The sequence below is a fragment of the Mus caroli genome, unplaced genomic scaffold, assembly GCF_978045245.1.
Source record: "Mus caroli unplaced genomic scaffold, Mus_caroli_1 scaffold_16, whole genome shotgun sequence".
In the NCBI taxonomy this organism is placed as follows: Eukaryota; Metazoa; Chordata; class Mammalia; order Rodentia; family Muridae; genus Mus; species Mus caroli.
Genome location: NW_028227271.1, coordinates 71,844,729 through 71,869,418, shown reverse-complemented (window position 1 = coordinate 71,869,418; position 24,690 = coordinate 71,844,729). Strand labels below are relative to the sequence as shown.

The window sequence follows — 24,690 nt, the reverse complement described above, 5'->3', positions numbered from 1 at the left end:
TCTCTCTTTCTCTCCTTCTCTCTCTCCCTCTCTCTCCTCTTTCTCTCTGCCAACCCCCAAATGAAATGTTATAAACAGAGATGTTTTCCTCAAGTATTTCACGGTTCACTAGGGAATGCTCACTTAATACTGATTTTTCCCTCAAAGGCCAGAATAGACATTAACACAAAGGTTTGAAAACTAGCATCTTCTATGTAAATTTCTATATTGTAATTCAAACAAATAATGTGTCAGAATTATACTTATGTGTATTTAGACATTTAAATATGTGATAATATGAACAAAATTTTAAAATAATTAGCTGCTTCTAAGTATGAACCCTGCAATTGTGCACAGTTAAAACCATTTCATCTACCGTTTTATTGATTATTGCACTGGTGTTACCATGGGCATGGTGGGTGTCTAGCATTGTGTTGTGTTCCTCTTTCTTAATGTATTAACATTTGAACTATAGTATTTTAGGGAAAAAAATATAGTTTGAAATTTCTCTGGAAAACCAACTCTACATTTTGTGTTTCTTGATGTTTGGTGTGGATGCAATTATCAATCTGCTAAGAACTTCAGAGTAAATACTGGAGATTCAAGAGTTAACAACACCCGTTGGGGCTGAAGGTCCAAGGTGAAATGCCTCCAGGTTTCTTTCTTCTCCCTGTTCTACCTTTGCTTTGTAAATGCCTTCATCTTTGTGGATCTTCTCATAATCCTCTATGTCTGTGCCTGAGTATGTACTGGCCTCTTGTTTCTGGAAGGACACAACTGAGAACCTACACTGACCACATTTTATGCCTGCTATCTTTTTAGGACATGGTATATCCAAACACAGTTGCATCCTGAGGTAATGAGAATGGAGATTTCAATGTCAGAATCATGAATGGGTAGAACTGGGTTCATAGCAGTTCCCATTTCATTAGATGTCATGCTTGCTCACTAGGGAGAGAGAGTTGCAATTGATTGTATTGAAATTGATTAGTGCTCTCTAAATGAAAGAAATAGAATATTGTTGAAACTATCAAATCCACTTCAGCTACCACAACATTAAAAATTAGAAAAGACCTACTATTTCCCCTCAAGTCAAAAATACAATTAAATCCCAGTCACTAATAATTAAATTTTGCACATAACACCTTATGTATCAGAGAAATTAGTTACATAAAGGCCATATTTTACCTTTTTAGCATTTATTCAAATCTTTAAGCCTTTATTTTTAAAAAAAAATGAACCAGAAGTACTTGCATTTTTTGTTTTTTGTTTTTGTTTTTGTTTGTTTTTGATAGTAATGGTGGTGGTGGTAATTGATTGGCTCCTTTTTTGAAGTGGTTTTGTTGTTCTGCTTGCTTCATTTTCTCATGATGGTGATGGGAACTAAGAGTCTTATGGGTCAGTCAGACATGTCCTGGAGTTGGTATCACCTGAGCACCGACCAGCTCTTCCTATAGTGAATTCCAGAAGATCAACACAGATCTACCAATCAGAGCTTCATCTCTGTTTTGGATCCTCACTACTTACCAAAGGGTCTGCACTCTCATCTGGCATTGACTGACCCATCAGCCACACTGCTGCTGCTGAACAGCTGGAGAGATTTTCTGTTAATTCTCCCAGTACTTTCAGAACAACATTTAAAATAAATCTAGGCCAAACACTTTGTCCATGTAAAAAGATTCTACATACTGGTTTGGTATCCTGTCCTTTGAACTTACAGAGCCTGGTTGAACCCTGATCTCCTTAACTGCAAAACTGTTGGTATATTCAAGTGCCTTGTCATGTCACTTGAAAACTTTATTTAGACAGTGGTTTCCATTTAGAGAAGACTAAAGATGAAACTCAGCATTTGTATTCTCCAAGAAAAAAGATGACCTCATTCCCTACATTAGAAGGGAATTTTACCAACATTTTACATAATTTTGTCTTTGTACATTATGCTATAAATCTGTATTCCCCCTTTAGCATAATGTAGGAATAGCACATCATATGCCCTAGTTAGGGCTACTATGGCCACAAAGAAAAAACATGACCAATAGCAACTGGAGAGGAAGTGTTGGGCTTAGTTAAGTCATAGTTTATCATCAAAGAAGTCAGTACAGGAACTCAAACAGCACAGAAACCTGGAGGCAGGGGCTGATGCTGAAGTCATGGAGGCATGTTGCTTACTGTCTTGTTCATTATGGGTTGCTTAATCTGATTTCTTATAGAACTCAGAACTACCAGTCCAAGGATGGAACCACCCACAATGGTCTGAGGCCACCCCCCCCATATCAATTACTAATCAAGAAAATGCTCTAAAGCTGGATCTTATGGAGACATTTTCTCAAATGAGGCTCCCTTCTTTCAGATGACTCTAGTTTGTACCAAGTTGACATAACACTAAGTTGGTGTTTTTCTTTTGTTTTCTTATTGATTTCCATCTGTATTGTCCTGTTGTGTCAGTCTTTACAGTACATTAAGATCTGAACTATAATGAGTGTTGTATTCAGGCTGTGGCCATCCATCCTTTCAATGTCTTTCCAAAGCTGTGGTAGAGAGCCACATTCCAAGGGAGAGTGATGGGAGCTTCATGTCTAGGAAAATGGAAAACTCTGGGCAAGGAGGAGCAGATGGAACACTCTCTTAGGTCATGGTTGCTTGGTGCAGATCTGTCAGGTTCTGAAATGACCTCACAATGATTGCATCCACTCTCATGGAGCACCTGATACCTGCCTGTGATCACTTCACTCACAAGGGTTGCAGTCTAGCTTCCGGGCTCATGGCTGCATTCCCCAGCTACATAGCTCATACACTGCTCTTTAAGCTTGGTGATGTTCCATTACTTTACTTGGAGCACAGAGCAGTTGGTACCGTTCATTGTGTTAGTTGTCAGGTTGTAACAAATGACTAACAAGAAGTAACTTAGGGGAGGAATTATTCCAAAGATACAGTTTATCATGGCAAGGAAGATCTGGAGGAGGGAGTCATGGATTGGGAAGTAGAGAGCAGGGAATGGCTCACTTTCTCCCTGTTCTTTTTATTTGGTCTGAGATCACAACTCCTGGAAAGGTGCTGCCCACATTCAAAGTGGGGTGTCTTCATTCCCAGGTGAATATCTCTAAAAATATCTTCACAGATATGCCTGGAGATATGTCTTCTTGGTGATTCTGAATCCAGTCAAGTTAACTATGAAGAGCAGCTATCACATTCACAGATGATCAAACGTTTAAAGAGAAAGAACCTTTTATTGAAATAAAATAATGCAGCAAGGTTTAATATGTGATGCAGAAAGAATGAAGTTCTCATATTGGGGAGTTTGGACTTGTCCTTTATTTATGGGTGGGGATGCTTGGCACTTGGCTTTCTGTTAACAAAATCAAGATATCATGTATATCCCTAAATTGCCTATTACCTTAAGCCACAGCATCACAAGTGGCTAGAATTAATTAAAATGAATATATATATATATATATATATATGGATTTCAAAGATTATATAAAATAATTATATCCTAGTGATTTTATGATTATATACAAAAATTGAATAAATAATATATATAGTATTGAATAAAATATGAAACAAATCAATATTTGAGCCAATTTTAACCTATAGCTGGTGGCAAATATTTTAAATTATTTCTATGGATTGTAGCTGTCTCCACTGCATGGTGATGGTCTAGATAACCTGTGCATTCCCACATCTTCACACAAAGACTAGGTAGAGTTCACCGCTAGATAGCCAAACTCTGCTCCTAGAATGTAATTTCATTTAAACCTACTGAAAATCTCAGCCTTGTTTTCAGTTAATCTTTGCACAGCTTGTTCAGTAGCTTATTTGTTCCAAGATGTAAATCTACTTCCCTGTCGTGGAAGTTATGGAAAACAAGGCTTGGAGGTTCAAGAACCCTTTCTAACATTTAGAATTCTTTGTAGGGATTTTGAAATATTTCTTTCAGAATAGTCAGGTTGAAATTAAACTCACTGTATTTCTTGTGACACTGTGCAAACTTTACATTCACACCATTGCATTATCTCTTTGTTTTCTCCTTTGTTCATTCTCTAAGGGTAGGGATTGTTGAGAAGAAAAATTGTGCTTTGTTGTTACAGGAATTCCCTTTAGCAAGACATTTTCTATCGTTTGGTCTTCCATGTCTTCAAGATGTATCACTATCAAAAGCCAATGGTGAATATTGTTCCTATCCTGTGTTGAGCTCTACCAAAAATTCCACTGTTACCATTATCAGGCATATCAAGTTTTTAGAGGACTTGTCTAGAGACACAGCACAGTATCGTCTTTACTTCTTCAGGTTGTTGCCCTCTTCCCATACTCTTAGAAATGTTCATCTCATGTATAATCATTTTTAAACATACAAATGGAAATGCCACCATGCCTGTCTGAGTGGGCCTGCAATGTTGTAGAATGTCCCGTGTTGATATAATGTGACCTTTTATATCTTCTAACTTTATCTTGTACACGTTAAGATATGAAATTCCTAGGCAAATGGATTGACCTGGAGGGCATTATCCTGAGTGAGGTAACCCAATCACAAAAGAACTCACATGATATGTACTCATTGATAAGTGGATATTAGCCCAGAAACTTAGAATACCCAAGATACAAGATACAAAGCACATGAAACTCAAGAAGAATGAAGACCAAAGTGTGGACACTTTGCCCCTTCTTAGAATTGAGAACAAAACACCCATGCAAGGAGTTACAGAGACAAAGTTTGGAGCTGAGACAAAAGGATAGACCATCTAGAGACTACCATATCCGGGGATCCATCCCATAATCAGCTGCCAAATGCAGACACCATTACATACACTAGCAAGATTTTGTTGAAAGGACCCTGATATAGCTGTCTCTTGTGAGACTATGCCAGGGCCTACCAAACACGGAAGTGGATGCTCACAGTCAGCTATTGGATGGATCACAGGGCCCCCAATGAAGGAGCTAGAGAAAGTATCCAAGGAGCTAAAGGGACCTGCAGCCCTATAGGTGGAACAACAATATGAACTAACCAGTACCCCCTGGAGCTCTTGTCTCTAGCTGCATATGTATCAGAAGATGACCTAGTCGGCCATCAGTGGAAAGAGAGACCCATTGGTCGTGCAAACTTTATATGCCTCAGTACAGGGGAACGCCAGGGCCAAGAAGTGGGAGTGGGTGGGTAGGGGAGTGTGGGGGAGGGTATGGGGAACTTTTGGGATAGCAATGGAAATGTAAATGAGGAAAATACCTAATAAGAAAATTTAAAAAAAAGATATGCAACAATATTTACTTCTATTGTTTTCTCCAACCTTATTGGTACATTCACTTTCACTGTTTGCTGTTAAGTCTTTGTATATCTTTGCCAGTGAAGTGTGTTTCTTATAGAGTAGTGCTTCCTAACCTAATTCCAATAATTACCCCATTTCACTTGAGAAATTTTCAAGTGACTGGAGGTATACATCCATAAGAAATAGATATACAAATTAAACATTCACTGGCAATAAAGCATAAAGAAATGTGTTGTAAAACAAAGTACATATATAATATATATATATATATATATATATATACACATACATATATATACATATATATGTATATATACACACATATATTTTTCATATATATTGCACATATATATTTTCATATAATATACATATATGTGTATATATACATGCACATATACATATATATATAAAATATTTTTCCAGATTTAATTTATATATATATATACATTTTCCAGATTTAATTACTAGTTTGCTTTCATAATAATCAATGCTAAGAATGCTGTTTTTAAAAATATATAGTATACATGACAGAAATATGTCTATATCTAGCCACTTCAGAAATGGTTGGAAATTCTGTTGAAATTCAAAGTCAAAATTTATTTTAAACTTTTTAATAAAACACATCAGGAAACTGAAGTAGCAATTTTTAAAATCAAACATTACAATATAATACAATGCAATACTATACTATACTATACTATACAGTGGTAAAATGATTTGGTAATTTCATGTTGAGGCGTAATTGTAGGAAGTTATTAAAACTGTTTATTATAAATAGACCACTCTGTCTTTATAAGGCAGAAAGCTTTGTAAGTCCAGTAAAAACACAATTCATAACATACAGTAGTCTGAAATCCTAGGAAAGTTGTTTCACGTAGCATCTGTTGGTTTTTTATTAATGGCATAGAGGCATGGATAATTTAAAATACTCATGATATGTGGTGAGAATCAAAGTTGCAGTCAAATTCTACAATGTGGCATGGCAAGTACTGCCAGGGATGCCTCTGATTCACTGCATGCTTCATGATTCCTAAGAAACAGAAGTAGAGAGCAATAGAGACCATTTACTAAGGAATAATTGTAGTGGGGTGGAGAGCTGGGGAAAGGATCCTCTCCCACAGCCTACATGTGTGATTTTGATGTGTATGTGTGTGTGCGTGTGTGTGTGTGTGTGTGTGTGTGTGTGTGTGCGCGCGCGCGCGCGCACAGAAGCGTCTTACTGTTCCTTTGCTGGTGTTTTGTCAGTACCTACCTTCAGCTGTACTCTGACACATAGAGCAGAACACAAACTGTAGGCAACAAACAATTGGCTGGTCTTCTTATCCAATCAGCTAGACTGTGTGTTTTAACTAAATAGTTAAGACCATTTACATTCTGGATTATTACTGAAAGAATGTTGACTGATTCTTTACATTTTATTGGTTGCATCTCTGAATGATTCAAATGCATAGTTTTTCTTCTCCATCTACATAAGCAGTTTTCCAATTTGCTGATATGGTCATGATTAATATTTTTTTATTATTTCTACAAAATGTATATGTTCTGTTACCCAAGATTAAGACTTTCTTCCTCCTCTGATTTTTGTTTGTTTGTTTGTTTCATTTGTGGTATCAGGTTAACCATAAATTGCTCCAGTTTGTACTTTTCTTGAAATATCTTTGCTCCCCATCAATTTCAAATTAGAACATTTTGGGAGGAAATAACCCTGGTTGGTGGTTCTCTGCTTATTTTGAGGAAATGGACTTTGTTCTTCCAAAGTGTGCTTGTTCTTTGGGTTACTACTGAGAGGTCTGATGTTATTCTGATCAGTTAGTCTTTATACATTTGTGGGAATTTTTGGTAGATTTTAATAATCTTGCTTTATTCTATAGTTGTTCAATTTTAACTATGATGTATCATGTAGACCTAACCACATCTATTTTGTGTTCAAAGTTTTATTTATATATAATATACCAGATATTAAAATTTTTTACATTTCCACTTATTTCCATGCTCTTGAAATATTTCTGCTTTAATTTCAGCAACTGGGTATTCTATGTCTTCACTGAAGATTTTTATACTTGTTCTTTTGATCATATCCCAGTGATCAAACATAAAGTTGTGTTTATATTTGTCTGTTGATTGTTTGGTTGGTTTAATTATGTGGTTAAAGCCAGCTCCTATATCATGAATGAACAGAGGAGAGAAAGCAGCATCAATAATGTACAGTATGTTAGATCAGGAGAACCAGAAATAACTCAGAGGAAACTGTTTTCCAGACACCACAAGGCATACACTTAGGAACTCATAGCAGTTGAGACAATATACCCAAGGCCTGTGTTAGTTTAAGTCAAATGAAATTGTAGCATGGAAGTTGTGCAGGGGAGAGACTGGTGCAAAAATGCCACCACTGGCTACAGGGCTTTTGGCATTTGTCATCTGTTGGGAGAAGGAGAATGGATTTTCTTTTATAATGTGACTCCTTTTAGACCAACCATACTCCATAGCCCACTGCCAAGAGTAGTTGGGCAACATAAATAGTATTCAATGCATTTAAAGATAAAAGAAGAGAACTTGGGACCGGAGAGATGGTTCAGTGGTTAAGAGCACTGACTATTCTTCCAGAGGTCCTGAGTTCAATTCCCAACAACTACATGGTGGCTCATAACAATCTGTAATGGGAACTGATACCCTCTTCTGGTGTGTCAGAAAACAGCTACAGAGTACTCATATACAAAAAATAAATAAATAATTCTTTTTAAAAATATGAAGAAGAAAAATAAGAAGAGAACTTATATTTGTGTAGGTAAGCCCATGAGGATAAAGAGGTTGGATCTGGGAGGGGTTAGGGAAGGATAACTGAATATGATAAAAATTTTATTAATTCTCTAATTAATAAAAATATCATTTAAAGAGAAAATAAGATTAGTCATTGAAAACATTAGTAATTGAGTGAAACAAGGGACAAGGTTAGTGAAGAAAAACAACTCTTAAGTAAAAGATTGGGAAGTACAGGGACTAGAGAGGAAGAATGAAGTAGTTAAGTAAAGAACATGGGGGTAAGAAAGGCTGCATGGATAAAGAGAAAAGTGAGAGCAAAATTGCATAAAGATGAGAAGGGTGAGAACAAAGAATACTAGTTTTTCAAATATTAAATAAGGTCAAAATAATAGTGTATAGGAAACTGAGAAGAGCTGGTGTATAACAAGAGGCAAAAATACAATTAAAATTAAGGTGAGTATAGGGAACTGGCATGGTTTCTTACCATGTGCCCTGATTCTCAAGGTCACTATAAGAGAGGGAGTCGTGACAGAGGGAGTGTGAGCACAGAGTAAGGGTGAGGCTCAGGCAAGGGAGGGAAAGGCAGCAAGGATATGGCCTTAAGCTTGGGATCACTCTATGGTAATCTCAACAGGGATGGAATGAGGATTTATAAGGGACTTGTCATGTTACCAGATGTTCACAGATGAGAAGAGACAGCAGAACCCTGGGTCACAGAATCTTCATTTGCCATCTTTCATTCAAATGCTAAGAACCAATGGGCTGGAGTACTGGGGATAGGGTGTGAAAGAAAGCATATGTTGAATGTTTTACATTGCTGACATCTTATTGGAATCAAATTATTAAAGCTCTATTAAAATTTGGTGCTTTCTGCAATTTTGTAAGAATTTTAAGCACCAACTAAGTTGACTCCAGGGGTTTTTATTCATTTTGGCAGGTTTCTCAGAGTGTTAACTGTTGAATATGTTCTAGTTTAGATCTATGATTTTTGCACACCATGTTACGAGCCACATTCACAAAGTAGTCATAGTCACTCTCCTGTTGGACTCCCGTCCTTCCTGCCCCTCACTGACTCAGAAATTGGTTAGGAGGTCCAGTTTTTATCACAGTGATTTTTTTTAAACTATATGAGCCATCCCACTTCCCAAGGTTAGCCACACTGGCTTCTCCCCAATGTTTGACTTGAACTGACAATACTCATGATACTGTGCTATCCTACAAAGAGTGGAATGTTCTGTTGCTCCCTGGGAAGCTGACAGCTCCATCTGCCAGTGTGTGGGTTTTTTTTTGTTTTGTTTTTTGTTTATTTGTTTGTTTGTTTTGTTTTGTTTTGTCTCAGATTGTTGTAGCTGAGATATCAGAACTGAAGTCACCTCTTGTCCCTGAAGCTCCCATTGTACCCTGTGTAGTCCTCCAAGCTGTGGTTACTGATGCCTTCTATTGTCTTGTGCAGGTTGAACTGTAATTACCAAAGCTGGTTTTTGTTTGTTTGTTTGTTTTTCACAAGCCTAAGATTTCTGGTCACCAAATCAGAAGGAAGTTTTGTTACAGAGTAAAGGCTTTATCAAAATGGTCTTGCTCATGCTTTATGAGCCATGAGCTTTCTGAATGGCCATCTGATAGACACTCCTATCAGAAATTCTATGTTTGCTGGATATTTTTCAACACTAATATTTAGCCAGCTATCTTGAAGGAAACTTAAGCAGTTGTTACACCGTGTATATGACATGAAAGAGAGATTTCGAGAAAATGGAGCTATTTCCAGTTTACATTTTAAGTAAAGCCAGGCTAATATATTGTGTCCATGTGTTTTCTCTTTAAATGTAGATGGTCCTATTATCTAAGACTTCCATAAAGATGCAAGGTGTAAAGTATTACCTCTTCAGACTTTTCGACTTATTTGGTTGACGCTCCTTCAAGCCAACGCTTCCGAGTTTCATTTCTGCTTTTAAGATAACCTCTAAAGCTGCTTCTGTGTTTATCAAATAAGAATCACTGTGATTTAAAGCATGATACCCTGGTGGGTTTATTCAATTTGTACATTCAAGATGGCTTCAGATAGAACTGATAGTTATTGGTGGTGCTTCAAGATTTTGCAGGCAAGCAACAGTGTTCTTCAAGCTCCTGTGCATCTCCCTCACAGAAATGTTATCTGTCCTCCCTGAAGTCCTTGATGGGTGAACTAAAACAGTAATGAGTCATGACTCCACTGAAGGTTGAATTTTTTGCAGCAGTCATGTATCATGATTGATAGTAGTAGCAAAATTACAGTAATGAAGTAGCAACAAAAATTATTTTATGTTTGGGAGGTAGGGTCACCAGTCACCACAACACGAGGAACTGTATTAAATGGCAAAAACATTAGGAAGGTTGAGAACCACTGACCTAAAAGGAGCTTGCTCCACATCCCTCACAGCCTATCTGTAGAGTTGCATGGTGCAGAGGTCCTCAGCACAGGCAATATTAAATGCGTGAACCTGAGTCCAGGAAGACTTGAATCAGTTCCAACATGAGTCAAGTTCAAAATACCAAAAATGACCTTGTATTTACATTCCAAGTCACTTTGCTTCTTCTGTGAATGGGTAGCAATCACCACGCTGTCATCAGTGATCCGAGATTTTGGTTTTTTTTTCTCCTCGTATTCTGTAGCTATTTTAATCTTTAGTAAAGTTTAGCGTGCCTCTTGTTCTCAGGCTTGCAACTGCAGAGACAGTGGTAGATCAGGAGTTCTCACCACTGGCTACAGTGGAACATCACTGCAGAGCTTTAAAGGACACCGGGACCTGAATTCTCCATCCAGTGTGACCCACCCGAGAGGTCTCTGCATTACTGGAAGATGCTCAAATGACTTCATGGGCTGAAGAATTATGGCTGTGTGCTCTGTACACATTCTGCCTAACTGAAGACAGCTGTGCTACCTGTGTGCTCTATTTTCTTCCTGTCTTGTCTTCACAGATTATGGCACCATTAAGAAAGTACGAGCTCCCCTGAGTCAGAGCTCAGGCAGCTGTTTGCTGGAAGAGATTGAGCTTTTCCCAGAGAGGAGGAGTGAGCCCATCAGGAGCCTGCAGATCCTCCACAGCCAGAGTGTCCTATTTGTGGGACTACAGGAGCATGTGGTCAAGATCCCCCTGAAGAGGTGCCACTTCCATCAAACACGCAGGTAAGGAATCCCAAGGGTGAGGGCACCTGTGCCAGCCTTTCAAGTTTCTGGCAGTCAAAAGGCTGTAAAACCATACATCTGTGTGCTTATTATATTCCAGGACACAGGGTCTTCATTGAAATGGGTTTTTGTGATGCTACTAACCTCTGGATATCTAGGGAGGAACCATGTGGCTAACAATTGTGAGCAGTAATAGGTGTGAAAATGAATTATTCAGTATATGATAACTCTCAGTGGTAGTGCTAGGATCTAGTGCCCCAGGATAAGTTAATATTTTATTTGAATACAGAGAGAGAGAGAGAGAGAGAGAGAGAGAGAGAGAGAGAGAGAGAGAATGAATGAATATAAGATAAAGTAGGCTCATGCTCTTCTTAGAGCCCCCTGAGAAGAAACATCAATGCTGCCCCAAAACTCCATCATTCCGGATCATCTATAGGATATGTCTTGTCCCTAACACCCTTGCAGTTTATTCCAAAGGTCCCATTGTCATATAATCAGTTAGTGAGGGAAAGGAAATCTTGGAGGTACAGGGAAAGCCAAATATCATAAATGCTTTCCAATTCCCAGCTCTGAGCCATCTCTCCAGCCCTATCCTCTTTTTTCCTAGGGAATGTCCAGTGTTGTCCACAATGTATTTTTAAGTTTAGTTCGGTTAGTTTAGAAGCACTTAGGCTCAGGTGCTTAGGAAATGGAAGAGGACTGTGAACACTAGTTGACTAGCTGTGTAATGTTTATAGTGTTGGAAACTGGAAATGTATTCTGGACTCTGGCACAGTTCTGCTCTAGAGGAGCTTGGTAGCTTTGCTTAGAGCTATTCCCCTAAGCAAGACATACCTGAAGGCTTCTGTAGAAGTGACATTTTCACTATACTACTTGCAAGCCCCTGCAGTGCTCAGGCCATTCTGTTTCTATACAGGGAGCCCGAGGCAGGAAATTCATAGTACACACCTGTCACTGATCATTTTGACCATGGCTCCAATATACTTCATCCTCACTGTCTCAGCGCACACATGTGACTTGCTCTAGAATCAAATGGGATGATGTATACATTGTAAAATCGAAAGGTCTCTCTCTGCATGTTCTTAATGTAGATTTTTTCTTTTCTTTCTTTTTCTTTTCTTTCTTTCTTTCTTTCTTTTTTAAATGTGTAACCATTGTTACACATTATGTGTAAACATTGTTACACATTATGTGTAACCATTGTTACACATTATGTGTAAACATTGTTACACTTTATGTGTAAACATTGTTACACAATGTTTCCTGCAGGATGGTTCTGTAAAATGAAATCTGAATAACATTTCTCTGATATCAAAAAGAGCTGAGAACAGTATAGGGATGGTTTTATGAGTTGTAGTGTGAATGTTGTTAGTACACAGTGACAGTTATTAGTGATCCTCTTTTATATGTCTTTGATTTCGAACTTTAACCAAAGACTGTTTGAAACTTGTTCTGCGCATGTTTGTGTAAGCCCAGTCTGAGGCAGATGTAACTCCCTTCTGAGTGCTGATCATTCACTGTATAACAGGGATGGTTGGGGTGTAGCCAAGAGACGTCTCCTAGCCAAGCATGGCTGGAAGGAAAACAGTTTCCCAAGTCTTACTCTGTTAGATCCAAGTTCTCCTGGGGACTTGCTGGGGTCAAGACACGGTCACAGGCGGGACAACATGGGTCTGTGCCATGTGTGGCGTTGCTTGCATTCATTGACTAGGAGTGCAGTTGCAAAGCATGAGATGACTCATTGTTTTCACCGTGCTTTCATTCAGTGAGTGCAGGTCACCTCAGCTCCTTCAGCTCAGGAAATTAAGCCACCTAAATCATGAGTAGGAGTACCAACAGAGGTATGGTGCCTGCTGTCTGTCATGCTATCGTCCATCAACTATCTGGAATCCACAGTGGCTGGAACCACCAGGTGCAGATGCCATAAGTGAATGGTTCTTGTTCAAGTGCATCCTCAGCCTCTATGGTAGAAGAGACGCTCGTGTGGCTGAATCTCGCCTCTGTTTATTTTTCACCTGCTCACAGCTAAACGACAAGCAAGCACAGCTCCACTGTGAGCCCATACACTGGGCTTCTGTGTGCCACAGTTGGTATGCTTGTGTTTGGCTCTTAGTATTCCCTCTGAGAAGGAAATTCTAAGCACTATGAACCAAGCATCTCTCTGTGTGTCTTCCAATGTGCTTCTCCAAATGTCCTCTTCCTATGGAAGGACAAGAAAGCATCCCCAGTTAGAATTTACAAGAAGACTCTATTTGGTAAACACAGCATGCTTGGATTTTTTAAATTATTTATGGAAAATATAGTACTTTGTTTTTTAGAGAAATAGTTTTAATTTTCCATAAATATGCTTAGTGAAGCACATTGATTAAGAATGAGCTAATAACTGGATTATGTAATTTTTTTTGCCAAATACCATTCTTTAGTAAACTATCAATAATTTGGTTGTAATCTTTGGAACTCTATTTCATAAATGGAACTTTGCAATATTTAAAAAGAGAAAGTGATCTTATGCAAATAATGTGCTTCAAATATAAATATGACACTTTTGAAGGAGAAAATTGTCTCATGAGAATCTTTATATTTTTCCTTTTGTTGGTTATCTGTTTTTCAAAGACTATTTATGTAATTTCACAGTAGTTTTTACATTTCTGCCACATTTTCCTTTATTATTGAGTCAAGTCTGAAACTCACATTTTGAAATTGTTCACATGAAGGTTGGAAGTCCAGATGTCAGTTTAGTGTCCCACTCAAGGTCACATACCTCCTTCAGGGACTCACTCAGACCAGGGCCAGTCTGTCTGCCCCCCACATCCATGCAATATTGATGGTTCCCTCTATGCAGAGAAGTCACTACAGATAGGGTCTGATCTCATGAGCCACTGAGTTCACTTTCTGCTACAATTGTTTTTCAAGATATACTGTCTAGGTCAGAGGTTCTCAACCTATGGGTTGCAACGCCCCAAGAGACCATTGAAAAACAAAGATATTTATGTTATGAATCATAACAGTAGAAAATTACAGTTATAAAGTAGTGAGGAAATAATTTTATAACTGTGGATCACTACAACTATTAAAGATCGCAACACTTAAGGAGATGAAGAACTGCTGCTCTAGGACCAAGAACACCAGATGTTTTAGCCATGCTGTCTTCCTATCAGCTTCCTCATCTTTGCCCTTGCCCTGTGGTAGTTGAAACCAGCATAGAACAGGTTCCCAAAGCATCCCAAACTGAGTATCTATCCCAGTTGTTCTCAGGGTGACCATACATCCTTGGGGGAAGCTGCTGCCGGTCCACTGTTCATCTTCACTGTAGCTCAGAAAACAGCCTACGGGCACTAGCACTTATCTAGAAGTTATTTTAGAAGAAAAATACCTTAAAGCTATAGTTTAGTCAAGTTTTATCACAAACCTGACTTATTTTAATATGAGCATGGTTGGATGCTGCCATTTAATAAATCTTATAGATAATCACTCAGATGATGAAGCCAAACCAAGGTTCTTGGAGTGGCAGTCATCTCTGGGAATAACATTTCTATGTGATGACTGAGCACACATATTTATCTCTTTCCTAACATGAGCTGCTATTTTCAAGGTTCTGAGGTACCAAGGATCTAACATCCCAGCTGTAGGTCAGTGTTTGACAATACCTCATGCGTGCCACCTCTTGGGCCCTTTGCTCTTGGTGTCCACACTCCCAGTGTTCATCGGTAGCCTTGGAAGAAAGAAAAGTTCTAGATGACAGAGCACAGGGTGGAGCTGGCACAATAGCTACTAACTAATCTCTTCCTGGCTTATCCACCAATATGAAATCATAACCTGGCACTTAGGGTGTTGATAGACTCAGACACTGGACTTGGAGAGTTCCCATTTCACCGAGTCAGGAGGCAGAGGTGACCACACGACTCAGGCTTTCATAGACATATCTAGAAGTCAGGCTATTCTGCCTTCCCACCTCTGGAAGTCTTGCAAGTCCTAAGATAGTTACATCTCTCCTACTCTCACCAAGTGAAAGTGTGGAAGATTAGTGGGAGGGCCATGGGCACACGTTTTTAAAAGTCATTTTAAGAAGTATATGTTCACTGTCTAGATCCACAGCTCAGGAAAGGTTCCTTGGACAAGGAAGGAAACTACCCCCAAGTATAAAATTTCTGTTACAAAGAATGCGCTTTTCCCTGATGTGTGGTCATCATGACAAGCCAAGGCTATGGGCTGAGCAGAGCTTGACAATAAATAGACATGTCAAATATACGAGCTGCTTTTGGATTCAGAGAGTTTATGACTTAGACAACCAATCGAGAGAAGAAAAAAAAATCATCTCTTAGACACAGTACTCCACAGAAAGACAACAAAGAGTAGAGTCTGGAACTGATACCACAAAACAGCCAACGCACCTGCTCAGGTAGAGGTCTTCCCTTAGATGCTGAGCCATTAGAGAACTTGCAATGGTCTCTTAAGCGATGGGGTCCAACTTCATGAGATCAGCCCTAGAATTCTCAGAGGAGGGAGGTGGCAAGGGAATGACTTTATCGCATTCCCGCTGTTCCAGGATCTGAATATTTTGCAGCATTCTGCTGAAGCTTATGTAGTCCATCTGTTGCTACCGAGCCATATCATATGGTTTGGCTTCATGAACTTAAGAACGGTTGTCATGGTGCTGGAGTGAAAACATCCCTGTGTTTGTTCTGTTTAGGTAAAACTCAGCAGGATACATGTAGTCTATGGACTTTCATCCACTAATTCTTGAGTTAAAGCAGTATGTCTTTTGCCTGGATGTACTTCTATCACATATGTTAATACAGAAACAAATTATTAAACTTTGTAAAATGGTTAAATTGCAAAGATGTATTACAAAACACAATATTTTCTGAATTCTGTAGAATTTCAATACTTTGGAAACTATTGTGTATTCTCTCTTTATTTTTTTACACTCTTTACCTATGTAAGATCAGATTAGCCCCCCACCAGGTCATAGAGCTTGCATTCTGTATATGAGAGATCCACTTGAATCTAAGAGAGCATGTGTAAGCAGCAATGGTTAGAGCCTTAGAGCAGAAACTAAGAACAGCGCAGGTTCTATCCTGCTGCATCATCTTTAGCACCAAGGCCTGGCTTGGCCTCTGTTTTCAGGTTCCTTTGGCCTCCAGCACCATGTACACCTCCAAAGAGGCTCAGTATATATGTGATGAATTTCCATGTGGGCCCTGTTCTGAATTCCCTGCTGTCTTCTCATAGCCTAGTGGAGGGTGGCTAACATATAGAGAACTAGAAAGGTAAGGTGATATAAGTAGTAAAAAGAGTGGAAGTCTGTGATTCTTTGGTACTTCTGTTGTGTGATATAGAGATTGAGATTAGAAGAAAAGCCAGCCCAGAAATAGATACAGCCATAGATGAATCAGGAAATAAATACCCCTAGAATTGTGTTTCACAAAACTGGAAGGAAAGATGGAACCATTAAGAAAAAAATCTTGGACTTCACTGGGCAGAGCTGGTGTCTGAGCACTCTTAGGTCAATCACTGTAATGGTGTCATTAAGGTAAGGGAACTAATAGCTCATTAAGAAAATTAGTGTGGAAATGAAGTACTGTAGGACATCAGTTGCTTTAAAGGGCAAAGTTTTCAAAGGTAGACATAATAGGTTGACACCATTATTAATTAAGTGTTCTACAGACACCATCTGCCCAATTGCAAGGTTTGCCACATGCTGAGAATATAACATCACCCTCCCATGGTCCCAGTGAGACACCTTCAGTCAACTAGTTGCTCTCATGCAAGCATCCAGGAGGAGCTTTTGGTGAACATTCACTTTACAAAGTAAATATTCCCCTTCCACAATTAGTTTATTGATTTCCAAAACTCAATGTCCCAAAACTTTAACCACAGTGGCATTCATTGGCTTAGCTGGGAAGTCTATGGCTTTCCTTCGTCAGTTCATTCACAATGTATTTATAATGCTTAATACATTCTAAACACGAAGCCAGTTCCTGAGTGTATGATGACAAATGGATGCATCCCTGACCCTGCCTGTGTGGGGCTCAGAGACTAATGAGAAATTCTGCCATAAATAAAATTATCTGAATATCTAATGTAGAATTGAGTCAAAGGTTCCTGGGGTTGTATTACATTTTATCCCACAATGGATTTATCATTATACCTGATTCTATACCATGCTAGAAACCAATCCCTTCACCTAATGTCCAATTATTTCTTAAGCTTTATCTGAATTAGTACTGGTATTCTAATTCTCAGCTTCCAGAACTAAGCACCAGGTCATGGCAACACATTCAATAAATTTTTCACTCAGTGGGTGAATTTGGGGCTATTAAATGGTGACTGGCAACTTCTCTATGCATGCGATGATTGTAACTGTTGAAATATAGAGGGGAAGAGGAATCCTATGTACCCACATGCTACCTACAACAGTACAGAGCTCTCTGTATGAGGGATCCCAGGAGGAGTCAGGCTGGAACACAATGTCCTTTAGCATTATTAGAATACCCCTTGAACCCTCCCGAGGTGAAGTGGAAGCTCTCAAACTGGGATGGAAAGCAGAACATAAACCTCTGTGACCTCCACTACTGCTAATAACTGTACATTACATTACTGCTCATTGCACAATCATCAGGAAAGCACACAGGCTTCAGTATGCACGGTATGAAGCATGCCCAATTTGAGAGGTGTCTCACTAAAGATAGTATGTATGATACATGCAAAATCGCTAATATTAATCATTTTAGTGAATCACATGAAGTAAACCTACATATCATGATAGATCTACTTCTGGCAATAATAACACATATAGCAACCTTGGCTACATAGCAAAAAACAAAATATTGTATGCCCAGCATCCTATAGATGTGCTGTAGTCTACTTGTATTCTACAGTGCCAAGCTCTGAATCTTAAGTGTTTTTCTCCCTGGTCTGTTATTTGTGAACTATTTCAGTGCAGTCATGTTACCACCACAGTGGTAGAAGTGGCACACAGGTGTCTAAGCATAGCCAAGTGTGCTAAAAATAATCCATAGGTAAAATTGACTCCTATAGGTTCTGAGTTTCCCTTAGTAGTGCTGTAGCTAACCAACAGTTTGGGGAGTCTTCTTCCTGATTCAGATTTAAAGACAGCATGTTGCTGTCTGGCCTAAATGAAAATCTAAGTAATTGGTGTATTCTAACAAGTCAGCTGGATAGTTTTATTTGTCATTGGAGAAGCACAGCTGAAAGGCCTTACTAATAATACAGGCCCCCATCTGATACCTATGCCACAAGCCTCCTACCTTTGAGCTTCAGGGGCACAGCTGGGCACACAGTTCCATGGAAAACCTGGGCCTCGGTATCATCTTTGTCTCTAAACCTGCCCCCGAACTCTCAATAGCAGCAGTGCCTGAGCTCCTCCTAACAATTTTATTGCTGCTTAATTTACTGAACCCACCATTTTAGAATATAACCATTCCCACGTACTGAAAAAAACACCCTGCATATAAAAACATTATGAACTTGGGACTCATTTGGACCCTGGATAGAGACAATGAGCAAGACTCAGATTCTCTGTGTATGTGATCATAAGAGTGGTAAAAGAGATAGAAGTTATGCAATAGGTTAGCAATAGGAATAAGAATTCAGTACAGCATGGTTCCTTGTCTTTCCTGATGAAGGGTTACTGTCAGTTAATGTAGGTCTTTCTGAGATGCCATTTCCCATCCTTATACAGTATGCATAGTCCACTGAAAGTTGGGTCAAAGCAGCCCTGTGTTTCACATACAAGTTCAGAATCAAACACACTACATGGGAGTGCTTGCTTACTGTCCCAGGCCCTGGAATAGCAAGGTAGTAGAATATCCAATTCAAGATCAGCCTTGTCTAGAAGCAGACAATGTGCCACATAAAATACAATAAGTTATGGCAGTCTGAGCCAAGTGGAAGATAAACTGACAGGTCCATAGATGGCTTTTACACAGCTGAACCCATTGTACCAGATCCTGCTCTGTAGAGCAAGATCTTCACGAGATATTTATCGGTCTGAATAAATAAGAGACTCAAGTGTGTGAAAGAAACATGTTTTCTTGTCAGTGTTCTGCTTTCCCTTTGAAGTATGAGGTATTTACAGGGCAGCCTGGGTCTTTAATGGACCTCAAAGGATTTTGATTCAGTCTTCAGACTTTGGAGACTAGCCTCTGTTGCTTCAGAGTCTAGTGCCCCATCCAGCTGAGCTCCTTTCACCTGAGTGTTTGACAAAATCATCTGTCTTTTCTGATGTAGAGCAAGGAAAAATAAAAATTTGTGGGAAGCATTGTGTTTGATTGTGTTCAACAGTACGATGCTATTTTCCTAAGAATCGTTTTTAAATTCTACCGCTGTAGGTTTCCTGGCCTGATAACAATTCTAAAGTTGATAATTATGCTGTAGTATATTGAATATTAATATTTGATTTTACTATAGAAAATATTTAAATCTAAGTGACAAAATCATTGTCAGGAGAGAAGATTAAATAATACTAATAACTAGTTTTACCCAAGTTTTTGACAGTATTGATATGACTTTTTCTAATGAAGTACCTTAAATTCATTGATTTTTTTTTCATCTTTATTCTTATTGAGTTTAAGAAGAAATAAAAACCAAGAAAGAAAAAAACCTAAGTGCCACTTTCACCAATGGCTACATTCATTGGAAACTCTTCTTTTCCACATGGCCTCTTAAAGAGACCCAACTTCCAAAAATAATAAGGCCTAATGATTGGTTTGGTGTAGACCAAGAGGAAATTATAAGTATGGGGTCTTTCTATTGAATGGGCATTTGTGTTAGGATAGCAGCTGTAATATTTAAGGAGTAATGGAATGCTAAAACAACCAGAACCTTCAACATTGTAGAAAGACGAAACTGTTATTATAGGCAGAGTTTCAGAGCCCTAAACCTTCACTCTAATCCAGAAGGCTTGTTTCAGGTCTCCAGGTGGCTTTGCTGGTGAGGAAAGCCCTGAGCAGAAGAAGGAGTTCATCAAATGTCTCCCCTTTGGAAAGCTGGATTTAGCCTAGTGGTCATCATATATATATATATATATATATATATATATATATATATATATGGAACGTGAGCCCTTTGAATGGTTCTCTCAGTGTAGCTGTGCTGTAGTCACCCATAGTTGTGAAAATGGGGTCACGGGCAGAGCAAATCCCAAAGTGAAGTGCATGCTGAACATGTCATTCTGTCAGTGAACAATGATTCCCTGCCCTTCCTCAGGAGCTACGAACATAACATGAGCTAGTTCAGTTCCAGTGTATCACAGTGAGTTAATGTCAAGGCAGGAAACAGGAGATTTTCAGTCCTTCACTGAATCCCCCCCTCACCTAGGTGTGTTTCATAGGTCATGCTTGAATGATCTCCATTCCCAAGAAGGGTATTTTCTTACAGTGAAGGAACTGCGCAGTCAATGTATTTTCATGTGTGCTTTCAGTGCCTGCATTGGCGCTCAGGACCCTTACTGTGGCTGGGATGCGGTGATGAAGAAGTGCACCACCCTGGAGGAGAGTCTGAGCATGACCCAGTGGGATCAGAGCGTCCCCACCTGTCCGGTATGTGCACGCCCTCGCCAGACTCAAGAGTATTGTCCATGGGAGGCAGACCTGCATAGCTTACCTTTCAAAGTAGATCCATTGTTGCAAACCCAAAACAAATTTGTGTCTCTACACTTGATCTATTCCTGGCTGGTAGGAGGGCCACACGAGCCTCTACAGAGAGTTTGTAGGATGCTCTTACCTGTTTTACATTGATTTGAAATTCTTAAGATTCGACGCCCTGTTGAGCATAAGATCGCGTTTTTTACAGTTTTTGCCTTTTTTTTATAGTTTGGTGTGAATTTTTGTCCCTGTTACACTAATAAAATGTGAACTTCCACACTCATTCATTTCCCTTGGGGGCTATAATTCCAGAAGCTGACCTAAGTGAAGATTTGAAGAATGAGTTAAAGGAGATTACTGTGGCACCATGTGGGTCAGTTTCACAGACCTTGGTCAGGGTCATGAGAAAGCCTGGCAGCAGCAGCCCTATGTGTATTACTGTGTGGGACCCTGAGGAATGAAGGGAAACGGGCCTGCATTTACAACCAGACCCTGAATCCAAGAAAAGCAACACTCACTGTTTTCTCAGCTCGTCTGCTTGGGTCCTCGCTTGCAGAAAACAGTTTTCCTTTATTTCTGTCTCAGGCAGCAAGACATTTCTGCCTTGTGTTCTAGCATATGAACCAAAACTGCTAAAATGTTAGCAGTTATATGCTCGAAGTAGGTATTGGGGCAGTTTGTCCCTCTGTGTGTGCCAGCTGTGGATCTCTGCCTGTTGGTTGTAAGCACCTCTGCAAGGCAGAAGCAGAAACAGAATCTACACATTTACTGTCCCTGAATGTATTAGACATACCTCAGGCTTCCGATTTGTCAGTGCAACTTCCAGAAGCTGCTCCTTCCAGATCCAAACAATATGCAAATGATGCTTGTTCTTCAACTTGGAAGGCAATGGAGCAGAGAGAAAGCTGGAAAGTCAGCATCCTTCCCAGATGTTGCTGTGGGTGGTGAGTCCATTGCACAAAGGACCCTGTGTGGACATCATTGCTTCTAGGCATGCATAGCTCCCATCTGGGCTTAGATTAGAGGTTCTCAACCTGAGGATTGTGATCTTTTGGGGGGATCAAATGACCCTTTAATTCACGGGAGACATATATCAGGTAGCCTACATATCAGATATTCATATTATGAGTCATAACAGTAGCAAGGAAGTAGCAAGTATAATTATGAAGTAGGAACAAAAATAATCTTTGTTGGGGGTCACCACAACATGCAGAACTATATTAAAGGGTCGCAGCATTAGGAAGGTTGAGGACCATATCTTAGAACCACTTGGCTGTGTAGTGCTAGGTCTTTGATTTCAATGGGGAAATGTTCTTCCATATCTTTAAAAATGGTTTGAAAAATACCAGGAACTGAAGAAATCCCCTTTTCAGTGCTGAACCTGTTAAGAGCACAAAGGCAGTCACCCTAAACATTTTTGCAGAAGGTAAAAAACATAATGAACATTATCCAAAACGTCAGTCTGCAGTCACATCCTAACAAAGAGTCAATGCATCCTTCTGCATACTTTTGTCCTTGCATTTTTAATGGTTAAATAATGTGTGTAAGAAGCAGGCAGCCTAACTGTGGTTTCTCTTAAATGATAAGAACATTTCTCCCTGCACCCGTTGTTACACATATGCTCATCACAGCTAAGATGATTATGCGGAGGGAAATTTCCCCCATGCATTTGCTTTATTACAGATGCACGTATTGAATATTTTACAGTAAAAATATGAAAGGGAAGGATCCAATGTTTGAGACATGACCAAAGAGTTGTCACCCATATTGTCTCCTGTCAGGATGACAGGTCCTGTTAACTTTGCAGGGCAACATGGGCATGCGGTGAGGCTTAACCATAGCTCTGAGATATGACTTCAGACCCAATGTCAGTCACACATAGCAAGATCTGACTCTCTAGACATGAGATGTGTCTATTGTGTAGAGCTCTGTCTTTTTACCTGATGGATTTGCTCACCTTGAGGTATACTTTTGGCAAGCTAATAATAATAATAATAATAATAAACCCCAGTAATAATCTTGTTAGGTTTTAAGACTTTTACTTTAAAATGTCACTTCTATGTTATTTATTCTTTTCTTCCACTAAAATTATATATCAGATAAGTGGTATCCAGAATTTCATGGTTTTGATATAATATTGGTTTAAAATGTGCTATATATGTCGCTGTCACTTTAAGATGGTCTCTCAGATTGTATTTTCTGTACTGAGGCCCAAACCCAGGAGTTCTCACTTGCTGGGCCAGAGCTGGATTGCCAGAGGATGATGACCCTGTAGGTTCATTGTTAAATGAGTTCTAAGATGCCAACTGATTTTAGAAATAGCAAATGCCAAGAGGTTTTTGCAATCGGTAAATACTTCTCATTCCTTCTGAAGGCTGTTTACCTACATCTTTACCCAAGCAAGTGGAACTTGCTAATTTTTATAATCTGAGGCCTTTGAAAGAAAAACAGACATTTTATATTTTATGTAAAAGTATATGTTGAAAGAATATGGTCTTATTCGATTGAGTTCATTTAGTTAAAGACATATTGACAGGAAGTGACACCCCAGACACACTTGTGTGAACCCACCAAAAAAACTAAATCCCCAAACACCTAGGTCAGGGACTGGAGAGGTGTGTCAGCAGTTAGAGAACATGCAGTGCTCTTGCAGAGAACCCAAGTTTGGTTTCTACCACCCATATTAGGAGGCTCACAACTTCCTTAATGACACCTACTGGCCCATATGGGCACCTGCACCTCTGCTCACACTGATACACATATACAAATAGCTAAAACTAAAAACTCTTGTCTTTAAAGCACTCAGGGTCTGTGACGTGGCGCCAGTGAGTTCCTACAGGGCCGTTCCACTCAAACTTCTCACACTGGGTGTCATTGACACCTGCTTTTCCTTGCTTGTGATGCCATAGCAGAATACCCAACGCTGAGTTCTTTATAAAGCACAGAAATGTATTACCCACAGTTCTGGAAGCCAAAAATGCACAATAGCAAGGCACCAGAATTTGTTGTGATGAGAATTTCTTTCTGGAGCCCCACATGTGGAAACGTGGGCCTAAGAAGGGATGTCCCCTAAGTGTCACAGGCACTAAATACAGATTTTCCCTATTCACTCAACTGCTAGAGGCTACACAAGACTATATCTTAGTCTTCTGCAAAGGTACAGCCTTGCTTTATAATTCATCTGGAGAGATAAGCATAGGGTGGATATTAAATTGATGCCATAACATAAGGCAAAACTTCCTGGGGAGCTTATCCAATATCCTGTTTCATGCAGTCACTGCATGGAGATATAAAAGACCTTGAAAATAAAGGAAGATCTAGTAATTCTGAAGAAACTATGTCCAGATAAAAATTTAAGACTTCAATTTAGTCATAAAAAAAAAACCAGTATTTAGAGGAGCTGAAGGGATGGACCCATGGTTAAAAACTTGCTACTTCGCTCACAACTACCTGTGACTTTATTTCCAAATAATCCAATGAATTCTTCTGCCTTCTGTGGACACGCACACATGTAACAGTCCCTTACATGGGGACACATACACACAAGAACATAAATATAAAGAAAAATGGCAAGACATAAGAAATATATAAAGATGTGCTGGGGACTCCTGTATGCAACTAAAGTGTGTACACACTAGGCCAGCTGAGAATTATCACTGGAATAGATCAGCATGAAAATATTATTCTCCATAACAGAATTGGATCTTTAGCCAGCCCTTTGAAATTCCCTGTTTCCTCAGTGTCAGGGGAGGTAGAGTGCACCTGACTCTCGAGAGCCTCTTGTAGGAGAAGGCTATAACAGAACCAGAAGGACAGCTGAGCACACTTCACAGGCTCCTGAACCAACTTGTTTGCGCTGATCATTGGATAGGACTTGGGAGGTGACACATTGAATCCTCCCATGGTTGTCATGCACCGC

General features: G+C 39.3%; 1 protein-coding gene across 4 annotated transcripts in view; it reads left to right on the top strand.

Annotated features, from left to right (window-relative positions):
• Positions 1 to 24,690, top strand: part of Sema5a (semaphorin 5A) — a 460,555-nt gene that overhangs the window by 361,820 nt on the left and 74,045 nt on the right. For all 4 annotated transcript variants that reach the window (XM_021182965.3, XM_085832019.1, XM_029469705.2 and 1 more), the window contains 2 exons: positions 10,956 to 11,163; positions 20,609 to 20,726. In XM_021182965.3, the coding sequence (XP_021038624.1) occupies positions 10,956 to 11,163; positions 20,609 to 20,726 (326 nt within the window). The remainder of the gene's footprint in view (positions 1 to 10,955; positions 11,164 to 20,608; positions 20,727 to 24,690) is intronic.